A 21,278-nucleotide genomic window follows, 5' to 3' on the forward strand; every position below is an offset into this window, starting at 1 on the left:
GATGCTACTGACAATCCAGATTCTCTTTATATTTAAATGTGATTACTTATGAGAATTCCCATATATATGAGAATATATATGGGAAACAGCAACTAACTTTTGGGAGTGAGAGGAGAGAGCCTGCCCTTGTCTGACAGGGCAGGTACCAAGAGACTTGACTCAGTAAGAATGCAGGTATGAAGAAACTGAGGTTAAGAGGAGGGCTAGATTAATGTAGTGCACACATACTATCCTGTGAGGTCCCAGAAGATCTGGGAGAAGATGACCTCAAACTCATGGTAATCCTCCTGCTTCCATCTCCACCACACTAAGGTGACAGATGCAAACCACCAGTCTAGAGTTGTAATTTTTATGTAGAGATAGAGACCAGGGGGTCTATTGAAAAGTAAGTAAATATACTCTAGAGGTCCAGACTCAGTATGGCTGATTTCATTGTTTTGGGGTGCTCATTTTGCCATATAACATATGCTTTATTGATAGGCATGATGATATAGATGCATATTATCCACCTCTCCCTCTACCTCCCCCCCTCTCTCAATTTAGCTTTGCCTAGAGAGGGAGATGATGGGGATGCCTGAAATCCTGTCTCAAGATTATTGCCAGTAGAACTATTAAAGTAGAAAGCTCACAGGGTTCCAGGCATTTCCCCTGAGGAGAAGCCCAGAACCATAGACCTGACATCAGTTGGGTCCCCTTGTTTCTCTATCAGGACATAACACCTTTCTGCCAAAGTAACTCTGTTGCAGATAGTGAAGGACAGATGAACAGGTAGGTAGCTCTTGAAGTGACTTCTATCTCCCCATATTCTCTTCTAGTTGTTTTTACACATACTGTCCAGTCATGGGATTTGTACTTCAAACACTCCAATATTAGCTGGAACTCAAAGGGTCAATGCATTCCCTTCTCAGGGTGAAATACAACCTTAATGGCCTGCTGTTTATTCTTGGCATTTCCAGTCTCCCAAAGAGACAAGGTTACCTTGTAATCTCTTTGTGCTCTTGTATGTGTGGGGGGTCTTATTGAGGGAGTAAAATGATTCTGACTTACCACATTCAGAGAACGAAATCACAAATCAGCAGGCCAGCCAAGCACGATTATGTCACTGCTAACATTATTATATTTTCAATATGGTATTTCAGTAGGTTTCTTTCTGCATAATAATTTATCAAGAATTACCCAAATTCTAATGAGCTCAGAGAACTTTGGCTCCAATAAAATGAAGCCTTTATCACAAATTGGTTGAACCCATGACTGCAACTTAATCATTCAATTGTACCTAAGTGAAGTTGCATTTTGACTTTGTAAGCTTAAATTTCTGGGGTCTGGGGGGAGCATTTTTAAAGGTGGGTCATTACGCCTTAAATGATGGGCTATTGGTAGGATAAAAATGAATGGGGTCAAAACTTAGGATGCTTGAGAATAGCCATTGTCCCAGTTCTCAGACACTGGAAAAAACAAACCTTAAGTGTTTCAGATCACAAATGTGATAGAGAGATGGGTCTAGTATAAACTTTCTAGAAGAATCTCTTGAAATTCTAAAATCCCACAAATCTATAAGATCCATTTTGGTGATGACCCCCACATAGATTGTGTACATGTGTATGTACCTGGACGTGTGTGTGTGTATATGTATGGTCCTGTATAGTGTATGCACATCTATACATGTGGAGATACACACACACACACACACACACACACACACACACACACACATATATATATATATATGTATGTATATGTATGTATACATGTACCATGGGTATGTATATATTCATGCATATGTATACATGTACACATGTATTCATTTCCATGTATGCATATCTTTCTGTATGTGTGTCTATGAGTGTGTATGTTTCTCTTTGCACACATGTATATGTATATGTGCATGTGTATGCATGTATATGAATGTGAGTGCATACATATGTGCATGACTGTGTGTGTATGTAGGTATCTCTGTGTGAGTGTTATATGTATGTACACATGTCTGTACGAATCTGTGTATATATGTATATGTGTTTATCTGTGCATACATGTATATGAGTATTATGTAAGTGCATATTTATGTGAATGTTCATTTATATGTGTTTGTTCCTAGAAATCAGTATGTGGCTAAAAATAATAGTTAAGTCATCCAGTCCTAGAAATACTAGAACTCATTCTTCTACTACTGACTTAGTTCCCTCAACAATTTCCCTCAGAGAAAGCCCTACTAAGACATCATGACACTCATTTTACAGCTGAGAAAAAAAAGAACCTCAGAGGACAAAGGCCAGTGCCTCTGTGTCATGGACCTAACAAAGCAAGACAATGTGAAGGGGGCGGGGAGGGCAGCTTAGTCAGGAACACTTCTCCTCAGAGAACCAGTTGAGGTACGACCTAAAGTCCCTTCCTGTGGTATAGAGCAGAATGTCCACTAGCCATTGGGAACATCAGGGGAACAGGGTGCTTCCTTCCCTTCCACAGAGCCCTGGGCAGAGTCAATGAGCCAAAGCTGTGACTAATCCTGCCTGCCCACCTTATGGATCAAAAAATGTAACAGCGGGTTATAAATGACTAATTCTTTTCTCCAGAAGAGAACACAATGAACATCGGTTTAAAGGTTGGTCAGAGCAGGAGATGATGAGTAAATTATGTGATTCTCTTAAAGTTTACACATAATGTCCTGTACAAGATTATAAGACAAATGCATCTAAAAAGTTATAGGTTATCTTTAAATATATCAAAGACTTTACCTCTTGATCACTGTTGGATTAATACTTTTTACTATCAAGAAAATGACATTTGACCCAATACTGTTAAAAATGGGCAAAAATTTATAAACTAAGCAACCTCTAAACACCTCCCCAAAGCTACAGAGACTATCTCCTCAGATGTTCCAATGAAGAAAGAAATGATTTGTTGTCATAGAAAATATGAGTGGCGGTCACTTATTTTCCTGTCTTGTACAGTGACCCAGGTCAAGATGGACCGCCAGCCTTGGTTCATTATGTGAAACAGAGTTACGTCCACATCAGACAGAGTGAGACTTACTGTAAACAGGAAATCAGGAAATATGCTATAAAAAGTTATTACTGTAGAAAGTTCAAGTAGAGGAAAAAAAGGAAAACACACTAGCAACGCCAATTTCTAAAACAAATTAAAACAGAAACAAACCTGTGGAGTTGGCTTTTCCTGCAATTGTTTGTAAATGCCACTTTCTGTATTATTGGGCACTAAGAGATGAACACAACAGGCGTAAATGCAAACTGTCATTCTTTGAAGGCTAAGAGGTGAGTTGCTTAAGAGATACTGCTGCTGTGCAGAGAAAAGAAGGCTGGCTCACCCATGGTCCTGGCATTACTTCTCATAAAGACCTAACTATGTTCTCCGGGGAAGATGGAAGGGTCTTGTGTTATGACAATGTTTTGTTTACTGAGATCAATGATTGTGGTCAAAACATAACTGAAGTCTTTAATTCTTCTTTTAACCTCAAGGAGTCATGCGAACAGTCTTGTCAGAAGAAGTTAACCCCACTAGGCCTCTACCAAGAAACATACAAAAAGAATATTCAATCCAATTAAAATTATGAATTTCAGAGCAAATGTTGCTTTTAAGAGCCATGAAAACATTTCATAAACAATTGACCCTCAGAAATGTAAGGAAACCAGTTCATGTGCAAATCTGTATAGGGTTTTCCCTTGGAATAATAAGCAATTATAGAGCAAAACCAATCTTCATCCTGTGCATGAGGGTTGAGAAGATAAAATCCATAGGTCAAGAGTGATTTTAATGTGGGCGTTTGTCCATAGAAGTGAAAATTCACTCATTTCCTTCAGTTGAAAGATATACTTCTATTGGGGAAGAAAGATGCCTAAATTAACCCCACCTTCAGAGATCACACCAGAGACAAAGGCAAACACTGATCAATAGTTCAGTTTGTCCTGTAACATGCCATCAAGGACTGTGTGAAACTCTCTACCTGCAAGTCTTCAAAAAAAACCAATGCAGTTCATTGAGTCCAGCTGTCTAACCCAGGGTCAATGGCAAATGCCTTTCTTAATAGGTAGACCACTTAAGTGACTTTAGTATTGGAAGTTACAACAAAGAGTTTCAGGGGCTGCCTAATTGTGGCTAAGATAACTGTACAGCTCAGTGTTCCGTGATGTGGTAACTGGAACACATTGCTTTGTGAGGTTGGCTCCGACAACAATGACACAAAACAGCCCAGAAGGTGCAGTGGGTGTGAGTAAGGCCTGGTGGAATGTGGATCTCAAGTGGTGCAGCAACAGAAGACTGAGATGGAATAGTAGATAAGTATTTCATATAGCAAATGCAACTTAAGCTAGGGAAGTTCTTGCCTAAGATGGACCATACAAGGGTTAAACACTAGCACATAGGTTGTAGGATAGAGAGTAGCTGACCCCATCAGATAAAATGGGAGAAATGTAGTTAAAAAATAACACAAAGCCACATTGGTAACTGAATGAAATAGGTTTTATATCTGCCTCTATGATGCTTACAATATAAAATACTATACCCTCAAGAGAAAAATTCAAGAGAATGATGAATTTCTTCCTAGGTAAGAAAAAGAATTTAATCCTGGACCTAACTGTTGCATCCAGACAGATACTACCTCAAGTTAAAGCCTGGCCCTTGTACCACATCCTTGGGTAGTAGGTTTTAAGGGCTCAGCAGATACCCTACATCTTGACCCTATGGGAAAGGTGATGCTTGTTGCCTCTTCATTGTTTGTGACAAGGTCTTATGTAACCTAAGCAAGCCTGGACCTCCTGAGCACCTCGCCTCCAGCTCAGGATGATGGAATGGCACCCCACTAGACTCCAGTGCTGGACATTTCATGGTGGTTATCAGTTACTCTCCAAATCTCTAAGATGTAAATGCTATCAGGAAAGGCAGCTCAAAATGGACAAAGTTCATGTCTCTAGTGAATATTAGGAAAGAAGTCTGATGATTAATTTCATCACTCACTACCATGGCAGGCACCTTTCTTATTAACATCCTTTAACATTGTGAACACAGAATAAAAATGGACTTGGTTTCCCCAGTCAATACTACCATAAGATCAGCCACATGCTAGTTACATGCCTTCTCTATGCCCTACTAGGATTAAGTACAAGCAGCTGTCATTAGAACCTCTGAGTTTCAAACCAAAACCCAGCTGTAGTTTTCTGCTGGGTCCTTTCACCTACCTCACTAGGAATGTCTACAAGTTCATCTTCCAACACTAAAGCATAAAACAGTGAAATAGCACTCTATAATGAGCCCTCCTAGGCATTAGGTAGACAGACATGCCTTAGAGAGATGGTGCCAGACAAGGTCCAGGCTGTGACAGAGCCACCACTTGAAAGTTGTATCACACAGACAACATACAGAGAATTCGGCCAGAAGTGACTTCCAGTTTGGGGGTCATTTCCACTAAATTATGTAAAACTGAGACATGACAGACTCTTTTTAAATGGGAGGAAGGATGCTGAAATGCTGATCTCTGACCTGGATCTGTTGCTGAAGCAAGTTGATTTTGTGTTGTTGCTGCAGAAGCTGCTGCTGTTGCCTCGCGATCTGTGGAGAAACAGAGAACACTGAGAACACGGTGAGACCTCCGCTGGGGTAGGGAAGACCAACCTTCTGCCCACCACAGTTGGATCTGACACCAGCTGAAAGATGGAAACCCCACACTTCCGTGAGCTGAGTTGTCATCCTTAAGGAGGATCAAGAGAGACATTCAATCTTAGCAACCGCTTACATCTTGTTTAGAGCCTAAACAGTGCCTCATCTCAGTAAGACATGGAAGGGTTTCAATTATTATTCTCCACAGCAATATATCAACCACACTGTCAATCATTCTGTAAAGAAAGTGTTTTGCCAAAAAGAGGGGTTGCTGGGAAAAAGTTCAGAGTAGCCCAAGGTATCAAAGATACTAGTATCCTCAATGAGGTTCTGGGCTGTTTGGTCTAGAGTAAATACTATTTTCATTTTGGCCTTACGCAAGCTTTTTTTGCAGCAGTCCTTTGCCTCCTCTTGAAATCTGCACACTAAGGTCACCCTATCTCTCCCTTTCAGAATGTGTCACCCACACCCTTTCAATCCAATTAGAATCCCACTCTCCAATGCCTTTGGTCAAAGATTTTCTCTCCTGGCTCTATGACCCAACACTCTCTTGTTTCAGTTCTGCACCATAATGAAATGTGTCTCCCTCCAAAGATTTAATGTAAATGTTTTCCCACCTTGTCCACTTTCATACATGTGCTGACTGTTTCTGGGCTCATTCTCATGTCTGACACTTATGTTTCAAGCTTTGGACACATCTATCCATGCACATACACAGCAGGCACTCAAGGATGCTTCATCTTCAACAGGCCTAACATTAGTAGAGATTCAGAAATGTGTATGTTTGCCTTGGGGATTTTCCAACTGAGGGAAGAGCAGCCCCATCCCACCTACAAGCACTCAGCCTATTCTATGTGAACTCGGTATTACTGACACTGCAATCTACAAATCCATGGGACTCCATATTTATTTGTTTAGCAACCTATTTGTAGGAAACACCTAAGAATGCAGGGAAGGTAGACCATGTGCATGTTTTGTGCACATCTGCCAAGATGGGTGTATATTTGCAAAGACCAAGAGGTATAGTGGTGATTTCAAGTACTGTGATATTTACAGGAAACTCAAGAGAGGCAGCCTCAGACCTCTGGACAACTCCACACCATAGGCTTACAAGGAAGACTAGGTTCTCCTATCGCTTTTATTACAGAACTATTTCCTTTAACTTCTGTATTAGAAAGTTGAGGATGGAAGGCAAAAGGAAGGGGTGGGTCTCCATAACTACAGAACTGACTCCATCATTCCGCTCATGGCACTGGAACAAATATGCAAACCCCAGCCCTCATCGCTACCGCGTAGAAGAGAGCATTTCTTCTCTTCAGAAGGCAAGTAAGAAGAAAGGTGGGGTTTTGTTCGCTTGTTTCTTTGTTTGAAGGATATCACCCCTTTGCTGAGGTTTGGTTGTCTCTCATATAGCATCACCTCATCCAACAGTTATTTCTTCTCAAAGAGACCACAAGAAACATTTCAAGAACCTGGCCATTTAAATCCCTCTCTCCTGGCTCCTGTTTTAAGCCAGAATCTAAGCTAGATGGATGTAACAACCCCCTATTCAGTGTTCTTTGGTTTCTGCTCTTTCTTCCCCCAGTCTATTATAAGCTAGTGTCCATAGATAGATTTTTTTAAAGATATAGCATACCATGCTATTCATCTTTTCAAAACCCTTCTGCCCTACTCAAGAGTGCAAGGCAGAGACCACACTATGACTGCAAGCCCAGAGTCTGCTCTCCTGTCTCTCCCTGTCATCTCTGTGCTCTGCCATCCATTGCCAGAGCTCTCTGCTAACTCCCCCTCAGCACACTGAGCATGCTCTTACTTCTTTCTCATAGTTATTCCTGGATCTGAGCGGTTCCTTCAGCCTCCTTTGGGGCCCCCTGGCTGAGTGTTTCCCTTGCTTTCTACAGGACTCTGTTCATCCACTATCTGGACAGTTTGTCTAAGGCAGCAACTTTATCAAAACATGACTTTGCATCTGAACTGTCTCTTGTAATCCCCTGCTTTGTACTTCCCAACCCTCATCAAAATGTCCAGTAGCTCACTGGGGCTGGGGAGGGCAGTTATGTCCTTCAAAACTTCTTTTTTTTTTCCAAGACAAGGTTTCTCTGTATAGCCCTAGCTGTCCTGGAACTCACTCTATAGACCAGGCTGGCCTTGAACTCAGAAATCTGCCTGCCTCTGCCTCCCAAGTGCTGGGATTACAGGCGTGTGCTATCACACCCAGCTTCCTTCAAAACTTCTAATAACTAAATCAGAACCTGATTGATATAGATTCGTTGAACAGATAGCCATGGACTAAAGCTCAGAATCTGGTGTGAAGGCAGATATGAATGGAAAAGATACCTTAATGTTTGTAAGGTCCATAACAATTAGTACATGTAGAGGGATGGCATCCTAAGCTGGGTGGGAATGTCCACAGAAAGTATGGTTAGAATAAAGAAGTTCTCAAGTCTGGGAAAGCTGACTTCATCTCTGTCTCTGTATGTCCCTATCTTTCTATCTATCTATCTATCTATCTATCTATCTATCTATCTATCTATCTATCTATAAAATCTATTTCTCTTTGTGTTGGATATATATGATATATTCATAGATAGATATATTCATATATTGGATATTATATCTATCTATATATGCATATATATTAGATATTATATCTATACATGCACATATACATATATATAAAATCTTTTTCTTTCCTCTAATGCTGTCCAGTATATTTTTTGAAACTGGGTCTTTCATTGTTCTGAAACTTGCCAAGTAGATTAGGCTGACTAGCCAATTGGCCTTAGGGAACCCCCTGTCTCAGCACTGAGACAGCTTATAAGCATGTATCACCACACCTGGCTTTTTTGAAAGGGTTCTCAAAGGTTGAAGTCAGGCCTCATATGGAGTCCAGTAGTTTACAGACTGAGCTGACTTCAGAGCTCCTTTCCCTAATCTTATAGAAGAGGATCTATGAATGTAGAGTTTGGTCACTTATACCTGTTCCAGACAGATGACCAGACTGGGAGAGCATCTTGGGTACCGGAAGCTTGACCTGTGCCTGCCCTGAAGGTACTCAGGGTTATGGAGGTAGCATCACTAGGCATCTCTACTACAGGAAAGCACTTTGTAAAGACCTCAGGGTTAGTTTATAAAGTTCCAAGAAGAATGCCAAAGATCTCAAGAGAGGGAAACGTTCTAGAATCTACTGATGACACTCATAGATGAGCCAGAATGTATGACAGAATGAGCAAAAACCCATTTCTATTCTAAAGAGTAAGCTCCCCTCAGTTCACCTGAAATAAGCAGGGGACCTCTGCAAGGCAAACCCTTCAACAGCTCTATGGTATGACATGGCTGATGGTATGGGAAACTCAAGGACAAAGATGGTCTACTACTGTCACAGAGAGTTGTCAGAACTCTTCACAGGGCTAAAGAAAGAATACAGGTGCATCCGATAAGAGCATGAAGACATCCAAAGGGCAATGATCCTAAGGCATCTCGCTGAAAATTAACATATATTAGACATGGTGGGCTCAGCACTTGGGCAGGTGAGCCAAGAGGGTGCAGAATACAGGACAGTCTGCAGTACACAGCAAGGCAATCCAAACGAGAAATTACAATAATAAAATAATGTCAAGGACAATGATAATGATAATAATAGAAGTAGAAAATAATGAAAAATAAAATAAAAAACAAAAACATGAATGCCCCACTTGCCAAAAAAAGAAAACAACAGCAACAACCACAACAAAACAAAAACCAAAGAAGATTCATTTCTCATGATGGAATGAGGGTCCAAGTGAAGAAGGTAATTGTGTGGTGAACGCCCCCCACCATTCACATCCTGTTGCCTGGACATTACTCACTTCAAAGCTGCATTTAATTCCCATTTCTACCCAGAGTATTAGCTCCCGCTCACTCCACAAGCCCTATGACCGTAATTCTCCATTCAGAGCTTCTCATTCTATGTTCATGGTTGTTATCCACACTGCCTGGCTTAGAGTCTCCCTCATATGTAAATATAAAAGTTCTTGCAGGAACCACACCAGGTAGCTCTGTGCCTCCCCATTAGAAACCTGCCTCCCTGTTTGAAACCTATCTATTCTTCAAAGCAAATTTACCTACCGCCATTATTAGCCATTCTACTTTAAAATGTCCCTGCTCTAAATGTTTTCTGAATTCTCTATTGTTTGTTCATTCTATCATTATCCAGCTACGTAATAATTATTTTGGGTTTTGTGGACTTAAGGTAGCTCTCCAGTGCCATGGTGAGGACTGCCGTGCCTCACTACCTCCTACCTCTGTATGACACCTGCCTACCTATCTCTTCCATAAAAATCTCTTTTTCATATTTACATCTGTTCATTCTGCTTTGTGACCCAGAGATTCTGTGTGACAATGAGCTTGAAACTGTCGATAAGAGCTAGGCAGACTCCATAGCAGGTACACGGGTAAAGATACTGATGGCCCATGGCCCAGACTCCATCAATAGCCGACAGTTCAGCAGTAAGAGGTTGTGGGCCAGCAGCCCCTCATGCATCTATTCGTGATTGTGTGTAGGGACCAGTGTGGATAAGCACAGTTGGGTTAGGTTCACCATCACAATGGTTATGTCAATTTTACAGGAATTCACATAGTTCTTTTCTGTGATTCTAGCCCACTCAGTAAAACTATAATTAAAGGTTAGAAATTGTTTTGTATGGAAGGTTTAGGGATTAAAAGTATTTGATGCCAGTGGCTTTTGCTTTGTCTGGGTTATTGCTGTTGTGGCCTTTTTTTTTTTTTAACTATCTGTGTATTCATACTAAGATATCTTTGGAAAGGTGAGCGAAATCTAAAATGATATTTTTGTATGTCTTAAACATCTTGGGCCCACCCATGTCCTTAAGATCATTGCGTATGCCATGTTCTGTACTCCTGGGCTTTGAGTGGAACTCAGCCTATGAGACTAGATGACGTGTTTTCCGCAGAGGACACCATGCTGGTGATAAATAAGTTTGGGGTTTGGGAGCATTTCAGGCATTTCAGTTCATGTTTTCCTAGGTAGGATGGTCAGCCCATCCCACTTCTATGGCTTCACCAAAGTAGTTATACAGTCTCCTTGATCTGGGTTGGAGGGTGTATTTGCTTGTTCCCTTCCTTTTCCTTTACTTTCTAGGGACTGGGAGGGGGAGGCATGCTCTCCGTCTTTCTCTACTGAGAACAGTATTTACCAAGAGCAAGCGGCAGCTCGCTGAGGATACACACCCTGGTCCCCAGTCTCTCTCACCTGCTCCTGTTGCTGCTTGGCCAGCTCCATTTGCTGACGCTGTTTCTCTATCTGAGACGCGGCCAGTTTCTTCTGCTCATCGTGGGCAGCCAGGAGTTGCTCCCGTAGACTGGTCAGCTGATTGATCATCCCCATGAGCTGCCTCTCCTTCTCAGCGAGGCTCTCAGGAGTCCCTAAGAGGAACACAACATTTAGACACAGGAGAAATGAGAAGGCAGCCATGTTCCCATGAAAATGGTTCCACCGCAGAGGGAACTAGATAGACTACCTGATTGGTCCTGATTGGTAATGTGCACATACCTAACTTCTTTTAGATTTTCCTTCAACAAGGAAAAGCAATTGCTACTTATCAATGATACCAGAACCAGGCTGAGGAGATGGCTCAGTTAATGAAGTGCTCACTCATCATAGCTCCTACCCAAAATGTCAGCACAGGAATCAAAGCTTACTGTGGAGATGGAGACAGGATGATCCTAGGTGCTTTCTGAACAACAAATCCAGCCAGTCAGAAAGTTCCAGGTTCATGGAGAGACAATGAGATGGTAGAAGTGAGGTCGAAAATAAGTGAGAAAGACATCCATTGGGGTCAACCTCTGCTCTCTATAAGCATAAGAACACATGTGCCAACTCACGCGTATGTGCACACATGCACACACAAAGACACACATGTGCACATACATGCACATGCAAACACACAGGCACAGGCACACACATGGACACACATGCACATACAAACATAATGGATGCCAGAATGAGCAGACATTCTGACATTTTATAATAAATATTCTATAGCTTTTGTATTTTTTATGAGCAAATAACAAATTGCTGGCGAGCGTCTTTGATTCTGAGGTTCTATGATAGACCTGTAGGAGATAAAAAGATGCCTGAGACAGAGTTGTTGCCCTTTAGGTTTTGTAGTTAGCAAACAGGCAAAACAGAACCAGGGAACATTTAGCTTTGTTTAGGGAAGTTACGAGATCATGGCAATTAAGTTAATATATCTTAGCGTAGGTGTAATGTTATTGTGTATTGTGTAAAGGTTATCCTTGTATCATTCAGATGCTCGTTACTGTGCTACCATATCTGGCTGCAATCATTATTCTGAGAATCCTGTCTCAATGTTGTGTGCATTTCTCCCCAGTTACTCCCTGATTGGTCAATAAAAGAGCTGTTCAGCCAATGAGTGAGCAGAGCAGAGAATATGGCTGAACTTCCTACCAGCTAGGGCAAGGGAAGGAGAGAGAGGATGTGGGAATTCACCACAGGGAGTGAGTCCAGGAGACATCATGAGAGAATACCTGAAGCCCAGAGAGCCAGACCAGTACTGAAATGCAAGCGGTATGGAAATGTTGACTGGGAGGTAGCCAGAATCTTGTAGAAGATGAAAATAGAATACCACTACTCAGTTTTTATACCCTTAAAGCTTGTTAAATAAATATGATAGTCATGTCCCAATTATTTAGGAGCTGGATGGGTTAAGATTAAAACTACAACAAGCACTTATTGAAAAGCCACTAACATCTCTGAAATTTGTGTTCCATCACGACTGAGTTATCTTACTAAGAAAATTGAGCTATGTGACTATTCTATATCAGTATTAAATAGTCTAAATACACCAAGAAAGATTTCCTTCTTCAAAATATTCATTTGACATCAAGATGCTGTATCACTATTAAAGCTCCAAATTTTGAACACAGTCCAAGGCATGTATATATCCCTTGTTTAATAGTCAATATTATATTTAAGGATGCTCATTACTTCTAAGAGACCCCACATATAAAATACAGACCAAGAAATATAGATACAAATACATATTTTAAATGTAAACACCACAAATTATCTAAATAGCGAGTCAGGATAATTCAATGATCATGGGCATCTAAGCTGGGGAGTATTGCTGTTTTGAAGAATGATGATGTGGGATGTCTTCATGATAGCCGCTCCTGTGAAGAGCTGCAGGAAATGCTGCATTTGTATTAACACTCACCTCATCAAATGCATCTCTCATCACCACAGGGTAGAAGACTGAAAGGTGATATTTTAGGTGATGAGATTAGATGTCATCTTAACATTTTCTTCATATGCATATATTTGCTAAATTTTCTACAAATATTGTATTTTTCAGAAAACGTATCTCACCTAAATACACAGCATTATAATTTGGGCACCCCAGATGTACATGCCCACCAGTACAACCCCAATACAACGCAGGGGTATGCAGAAGTACAGTATACGGTGGAGAGTATCAAAAAAAAAAGCTACTCTGACTTTCCAGACAGGAAAGATTAGCAAACTTTTCAGACTGTCACTAAGCTATGTAGATAAAATATATTTCGTGTTTAAAATAAGACGTGTGATTTTTACATTTGATTCTAATTTTGTGAACCTTGAGCCTACTCCAGAGTGTCTTCTCTCCAGGACTAAAGATAGAATCTGGAGCCTGGGGCATGCACACTCAGAGTCTTCCGAAGGAACCACACCCTAGGTCCTCGCTACTCCTCCAGCTCCCAGTAGCCCCAACTCCTCCTGTGTGTCCAGATCACCACGGAGACTCCAAGACCCCATTGCACTCTGAGCTCCTCACTGAAACATCAGCTCCTCCCCACTGCAGGTGAAGCAAAGGGCATAAGCCTGACAGACAACAAGCCCCGACCAAACTCTGGCTAATGAAGGGCATGAAGAATAACCCCCTTCACTCTTTATTCTTCTCATGCTCGGTCACCATGGGTTACCAAGACAGACTAGGAGCTTTTATATCATCGGTAGGAAGACTAGGGACTTTTATTTTTGTAGGTGCTGCATAGGATTCAAGTTTGGGCTGCAGAGTTTAGACAAGAAGGTAAAAATTTTACAGTGACCTCAGTTTCTATGAAAGTCCTACACTAGAACAGAATGATAAGCTTGAGGGCTGTATTTCCAAATTCCCTCATTTTCCATAATGATTGTGCAGTAAAGAAAGAGTCTCACCCAGTGATCTGTGGACAGGAAGGGGCTACTGAAGAGTCAAACAGCATTCTGGACATACATACACAAAAAAGGAGAATATTATCTAGATCCTGGAAAAACTCCAGACCAGAAAATAAAAGTCAGCAGCTAGTGTCTAGTATCCCACCCCCATCGTTACAGAGTCATCATGATTATGGGGCAACATTTGATTTATTTTCCTCCCAGAGCCCAGCCTGAGAAGCGGCATCCCCTTTACCATCATGGGCCTATATCATTTTTCTCCTTTGACAGAATGCTTCTTTGAATCCCTCTACAGCAGCTCACACCTTTGCTTGTATATTAAGCCTTCATCAGCACCAGGGTCTCACCCATGGACACAGTGCATGCTCTGAACCAGACAATTTACTTGGGGAGGAGCACGTTAGAACACATGATCTCCCATTACTAGACTCAAAATGGTCTCCCTCGTGGCCTATACCAACAAAATATCTCTAGAAATTTCCCAGCTTCCCATATTCGTTTGAGGATTATAGTTAAGCCCAACATGGGGTTTCTGTTCAGAGAAACAAGTCCTTAGGTGACTGTGTCATGTGGGAACAGCACACACTATTCTTAGATAAACTAAGAGGATCACAGTGTTCCTAGGCGACCATCATTTGTGGTATTAGCTGTCATATTTGTAGCCTGAAGTTGAAAATAATGCTGATATCCAGTGAGAGAAATAATTCTTGGGACTGGCTTCATCATTTGTTGAGTTGCATCTATAATGTAGCTCCTGTGGGACTCACACGGCTCTAAATGTTAGCGGTGTGCACAGGGTAAGCCAGGAAAAAATGGTTGCCTATAATGTAACTCTATATGGAAGAGATAACAAATTAATAAATACTCAAGCCCTCAAGATGGAACTTGAAGGCCAGCTCATCTAGGACCCTCTCTTCAACATTGACATTAAAGAGGTGATCAGACCTCATTCCCTGTCAACCAGTATTGTGCACTGTATGTCACATCTGTATCAACATTCACATTAATGGGTCACCTGCTGGATTATAAGCTCTATTATAACAGGACATCAGCTTTTTCTGTATTATTGTTGGCTACAGGAGCAGGCCAAACACTTCCTAGACACATGATATATATTAGTTAAGTGAACAGAAGGTCACGCATGTCTGTGCACAATTCTATCTACAAGGTTGATCCTTCAAGCAATCCTTACTGCATTCTAAAAAGCTCTCCTTAGCATGGTTGAAAAACAAAAAATGAGGAATAAAAGGGAGATGGAGAGATGAGCCATGAGTTAAGGCAGTCATAGGCCCATGCAGAGGATCTGACTTCCGTTCCCAGCACCCAAACAGAGCAGCTCTCGGTTGTAATCTGTAATCTGCATAATTAAGAACACTTAACTGCTGAGCCACTTCTCCAGACTTCAGTAAAGATCAAACACTTCTACCTTTCTAATACCATTCAAATAACTTCTATAAAGCTGATTATACTCACATACTTAATGTACCTAAGTTGTTAATACCAGATTTTTTCACAATATCCCATTATATTTGCTGTGTTTTAATTGTAATCCACAGCTGTTGTACCTAATATGACATTTTAATTAATTAATTTATTTGTTTCCTTTTTATTGCATGTACATGGGTATTTTGCTTCCAAATATATCTGCATACCACTTGTGTATCTAGTACTGGCAGAGGAAAAAAAAGAGTGCAGTGGATTTCTTGGAACTGGAGTTATATACAGGTGGTCTGAGCCATTTAGTAGGAGCTATGAACCAAATCTTGGTCCTCTTCAAGAACAGCCATGGTATTAACCACTGAACACCTCTTTGACCCTAGCATGGTATTTTTTATTGATGGATACTTCTCAATTATGCTCTTGTTTCAAAGATTTGGCCTGATAAAATGTTAAGAAGGTCAGAGTGTGAACAGTCTGAGGACACAGGAATGTGTGTATGGGAGAGCTGGGTGCCACCACTCTGGGTGGAATTTCATGGGACTCTTCAAGTACAGTCTGTCTAGGAGTGTTCTCGATATTTAAAAGCCCTTAGAGATCATCTTGTCTAATGCTATGAAAGACAGACCATTGCACATCATGCAGAAGGCACAGACTGTATTAATACCATAACTACAGTATTTGGCTTAGGATAACTGCCTCTGGTTATTATCAGTTTCTAACAATCTGTGAACTGGGATAGGATGACTATCACAATAATTTTGTAAGGAACTTGTTCACAGAGTGATAAGCAATAAATACTTAACTATGACTTCCCTTAAATGAGCAGATGAGGAAACCACAAGACAAAACCTTATGTTCCCTGGGTACTGGGAAAAATTCGGGTCACATGACTGCTCACTAGTGTGGCAGCAACATGCCCCATTACTAAGATTACTATGAAGCTAGAAAGGTGGGGGGTTGGATCGAACCCCACTACTATCCAGATCATATTTCCACATACTGTGAAGGAGCCTGCATCTAAAATTTTACAGTTTCGGCTTCCCTCAGGTCTGTAAATTGTTTTAAATGGCTGGATAACAGTGTTGATGATGTTATTGATTTTTCTGATGCAAGATCAGGTAAGAGATGATCTGAGTTCTTCCTATCATACCTGAAGCAAACATTAGAAAGCATCTATCTTGCTCTCAGTACAGGGGATGTCAAGCCCCACCCTCATAGCCCCACCTCCCACCAAGATCCAGCAGAATCACGTTTCCCCATCCCTGAATTCACATATGCACCCAAAGCAAGCCAACTCCCAAGTTATAGACAGCTCGGATGCTTTGAATTTTTAGGAGCACTGCAACACTCTCTGTCATCTGGCTCTCTTCAGTCTCAGGAAAGTTTAAAATATTTTTTTAATAAAACATGAAAACATCCCTTAGAAGCTACTACAAAGGGTAGAAAGTGAGCCCAGAGAATTAAAACATAAACATTTATTTGGAAGTGAATAAATTCCAGGTGATATAGCTGGCTTCTGGTTGACTCTTCACTAAACATCTTCAGGGCACATCAAGTCTCACAGGTGATCAACACTCCTACCTTCCCTGAGACTGTGCAGATTTACATGCTTCTGGTCAGTGTGCAAATATGTCCCTCACAGGTTACTCATGGTGATGCTTCTGGTCCTTAAACAACTACAGGGCCTAAAGCAAATGGGTTTGAGACACCTTCCCAATTGACAGAAGCAAGAGCACATGAAAATGCTTAACTGTTTCAAATTTGCAAAAAGTCTGAATGAGTCTGGTCATTTCCCAGATACAGTCCATCTCTGTCTTTGAGTCAGGGACCTTTAACAGCCCAGAAGGAGCCAAGGAGTCTTGGCTAGCTGGCCTGAGATGCCAGATCTACCCATCTGCTTCCTGGTCCAGAGATAACAACTAAGATACCAGCTTAGTTGGTAACCATGGGTCTGGGACTTGAACTTATGTCCTTAAGCTTGCAATGCAAGCCCCTTTACCAACTGACAAAGCTATCTCACCAGGATTTATATCTCTTCGTTGAAAAAAAGAAAAAACAAAGCAAATGATAAAAAAACCCAACCTGTGTCTGATTTCTGTTCTGTGCCTGCATATTTTCAAGTTGTCCTAATGCCATTTACTAATTGCCTCTTTTAAGGCACATACGCAATATGCCTGTCTGTTTCAAAAATGTACGTCACCTGGGAGATTATCTTAATCCAGGTATTGACTCCACACAGCCTGTGCTTAATTTTTGAGCTCAAAGGCAATTGTATTGCCCAAAGGGTGATTGTCATGAATCCAGAGCTGCTTAGCGTTTGCCTGTATGTTATCTAGAAAGAACAAAATTCTAGACTTGAAATAGTCATATTTTTATATTATCAAGAGCAGCTGGTAATTCCTTCTATACTTAATAAATAACAATTTATAAGATTTAACTAATAGAGCAGAACCTTTGAGTCTCCTGGGCAAGAGAGATCTATTCAAACACGTCTGGTGGTGGCCTTGTCCAGGATGTTTCTGAGAAACCTGGCCAGCAAGCCTCCCAATCAGTGTTCCACTTTTATTACAGTGATGGGAGAAATAAATGAGAGACGTCTGCATGTAGACATGGATATCATTTCCTACAAGTGCATACAGCAAGTAATAAGTAGTGTTTGCAGTTGCTTGGCTGAAAAATGAAGTCTATTTAGACTAGTCAAAGCCATCCTGGTTCCCCAGACACTGTCCTCAGTCGAAGTGCCAATTCAGAGACCTTCAGTGTGGAGGAATTCCATGCTAGCTGAAATGCTGTGGGCCTCACGGGCACCCAGCTGGGATGTACTTTCCATTTCCCAGCCCCATACACCACTGGCATCTGTTACCTTGCCCACCACTGCTGCTTTGCTGCAGGTGACAGAAAAGGTCTCTGAGAGATCCCAGTGACATAATATGTCTGAGAAGAAGGGAAGAAGCCATTTCCTCAGGCATCTCTTTGGAGTAAAGCATAAATGGACTGAATCTTGTTGGCAAAGCTTTGGAGACCAACTCTTTCTCCCAAACTAGATTCTGTGAGTCTTGCCTGCCTGTGTACAGGAGCAGGTGATGTCTACTATGTCTTTAAGACCTGCCAGTGTCACATCTCCAAAGTGCCAGGGTATAGAGTAGTACAATACCAGGCAAAATGTTTTAACATTTTTGTTTTTGTTTTTGTTAAGGGAACTTGAAGGGCCAGCGATGTGCTCTGTAGCTAATGGCACTTGCTGCCTAGCCTGAGGGCTGCTGAGTCTAAGCCCTAGACCCTACCTGATGGAAACAGAGATCTGACTCCTAGAAATGCACCCTCTGACCTACACATAGGCACATGTGCAGATGTATATACACATGACCACAATTGCACACATATATAAAAAATAAATGTAAAATTAAGAGACAAGTAACTTTATGCTCTCAGAGACCAGTGACTTCTTATAACATTGTTTCTTGAGAAGAGAGAGAAAGAGAGAACCAAAACACAATTATTTATGGACAGCCCATGTCCAGCAAACCTACGTAGTCTTCCTACTTGAAGACAAGTTTGCTGCTTGTTCTTTTCCGGTATTAACAGGGATGTACTGGCTAGTTTCCTGTGTCAACTTGACACAGGCTGGAGTTATCACAGAGAAAGGAGTTTCAGTTGGGGAAGTGCCTCTATGAGATCCAGTTCTGGGGCATTTTCTCAATTAGTGATCAAGTGGGGAGGGCCCCTTGTGGGTGGTACCACCTTTGGGCTGGTGCTCTTGGGTTCTATAAGAGCAGGCTGAGCAAGCCAGGGGAAGCAAGCCAGTAAGAAGCATCCCTCCATGGCCTCTGCATCAGCTCCTGCTTCCTTGACCTGCTTGAGTTCCAGTCCTGACTTCCTTTAGTGATGAACTGCAACGTGCAAGTGTAAGCTCAATAAACCCTTTCCTCTCCAACTTGCTTCTTTGTCATGATGTTTGTGCAGGAATAGAAACCCTGACTAAGACAAGGGAGAAACACTTTGGTAAAGTTTCTAAGTTCTGACACTACTAATTTGTTTGAATGCCTTGAAAGTCATTCATTGGTTAATACCTTAAAGCTGAGGCACTGAAGAACAGAGTTTAGCCACTGGCTTGGCTACCAGTGTGAAATCAGCAAGAGGCTCTCTCCATTGCCCTTCCCTCCCCCTCCTCCCTCTCCCTCTCCCTCTCCTCTCTCTCTCTCTCTCTCTCTCTCTCTCTCTCTCTCTCTCTCTCATTTCTCTTCCTCCCTCGTTCTTTTCTCCCCTCTGTTTCTCTCTCTTCATGTAATTGCTTTCATGTCCTATATTCAATAAATTTTTTTACATGAAACTGTCCGGGATAAACAGAGGGGCACTTTTTAGGTCATGAGGAGATCTGGTATATCATCATTGCGGCAGCCCCAAAAGTTCTAATTTATTACGTGAAATGATCGTGGCAAGCAGCCACTCAGCACGTTGTTCCTGCTTTCGTATCTTGAAAAAGTGCACAGGGCCACTCCTTCCCTCCCCCAGCCAGAAACAGCACACAAGTATGTTAGCCTCACACCTTCCTTCCTCTGCCTGGGATAGAACAAGGCAGCCATTGTTCCCTGACTACTTCTGAGATGGTGAGAAACCTGCATTCCTGGGTAATGCCTAATCTTTGCGCCTGACCCCCCAAATTCATTTACCCCTAGAGGCAATCTTCTATTGTACCCTCTGCACCTATGAACAATGATTCGTAATTGCAACTGTCACACACAGTCGGCAGGCAAAGAAACTCAGTGCTGTTTTCCCTACTTCTCCTGGGAACTTGAGCCGGACACCTAATAGCCGAAAGACATACAGTTGCTTTAAAAAGAAAAAAAAAGCTTCTGGAAACAGCTTTTTTGAACCGAACTAGAGGACAATGACTGGACTTGGGCTCAGAATGCAAAGCTTGAAAGACTCAAAATTAAAGACAGAAACTTCTTTTGTGGTTTTACTAGAGCATCCTAAAGTAGCCCCAGGCTAGCCTCAAAGCCAAGCACAGAGCCTCCTTCCCCTAAGCCTATCATCACTGCTGTTGAGACTTTCAAGTCTGACTTGTGAAGGAAGAGGATTGGGGATCACAAGGCTTGGGGTAGGCAGGCAAGCAGTCCTCTCTGCTCTAGTCTTGGTGATGGCTGAGGGCGGTGGAGGAAAACAAGAGGCAGGTGCCATGCATCCTTTGCCTCCCTGGGGATCATGGGTTAAAAGTCCACCAAAAAGCTGAAGTGCCTGATGCCCCAGAAAGTGAAGCCTTTCTCAGTGTTTCAAGAAGCTCTGAGGTATGCTAATTATTCGTTTAAATTTTCTTCCAAAATTGATGCTGGTCCACAAACTTGAGGGATAGTCACTCACTCTCCCTACGGGTTCACAACCCTCCAAAGCCAAAACATAAACAACATCCAATGACTGACTAGCATGTGACGTTATCAGCCAAATGCTTTCTAGAACTTTCCAAACAGCCAGATATAAATGGTCTCTAGTATGAGAAATAGTTAAAAAGGCAAAGACTTTGTTTTTCTCTAGAATACTTGGATGAAACAGAACCTTCAGGCTGAGACTGCCACTTTGATTCAGATATCACAAAGTTCTTTAAACGTGCATACGTCTACACTAATATTAATCTGGAGATGCTTGAAATTTACATTTAGTACCTGTTAGGGATAGCATCATAGTTCATAAGCAAATATGACATTGTTGGTGACTTGCTACTTTGACGTTCCCCCAATTAATATCACATTAGAATTTAGAATCACAAGTATCCTCGTGGAAGCAACAGGGCCCACCGTCTTCCGGGAAGTGGTGGTTTAAAACTAATTGAAAAGGATCATCTTCTATTTCTACATGAAAAAATATATATCTCCTCCCTTGTACTGGAAGTTTGTTACAATATGAATATTCAGTGTCTTCTGAAGTCCACAGAGAGCTTTTATCCGTTGTAATTGCTGATTCAAATAAGCTCAAAGCAGACACATCTCCGACACTGACTTGAAGCATCTTGCGCTGT

The 21,278-nt window shown here is 41.6% G+C and overlaps 1 protein-coding gene across 8 annotated transcripts in view; it reads right to left on the bottom strand.

Annotated features, from left to right (window-relative positions):
* Positions 1 to 21,278, bottom strand: part of Sox5 (SRY-box transcription factor 5) — a 974,603-nt gene that overhangs the window by 186,514 nt on the left and 766,811 nt on the right. For all 8 annotated transcript variants that reach the window (XM_052175238.1, XM_052175240.1, XM_052175244.1 and 5 more), the window contains 2 exons: positions 10,859 to 11,031; positions 5,491 to 5,559 (listed from right to left, as the gene is read on the bottom strand). In XM_052175238.1, the coding sequence (XP_052031198.1) occupies positions 5,491 to 5,559; positions 10,859 to 11,031 (242 nt within the window). The remainder of the gene's footprint in view (positions 1 to 5,490; positions 5,560 to 10,858; positions 11,032 to 21,278) is intronic.

The sequence above is a fragment of the Apodemus sylvaticus genome, chromosome 2 (genome assembly GCF_947179515.1).
Source record: "Apodemus sylvaticus chromosome 2, mApoSyl1.1, whole genome shotgun sequence".
Lineage (NCBI taxonomy): Eukaryota > Metazoa > Chordata > Mammalia > Rodentia > Muridae > Apodemus > Apodemus sylvaticus.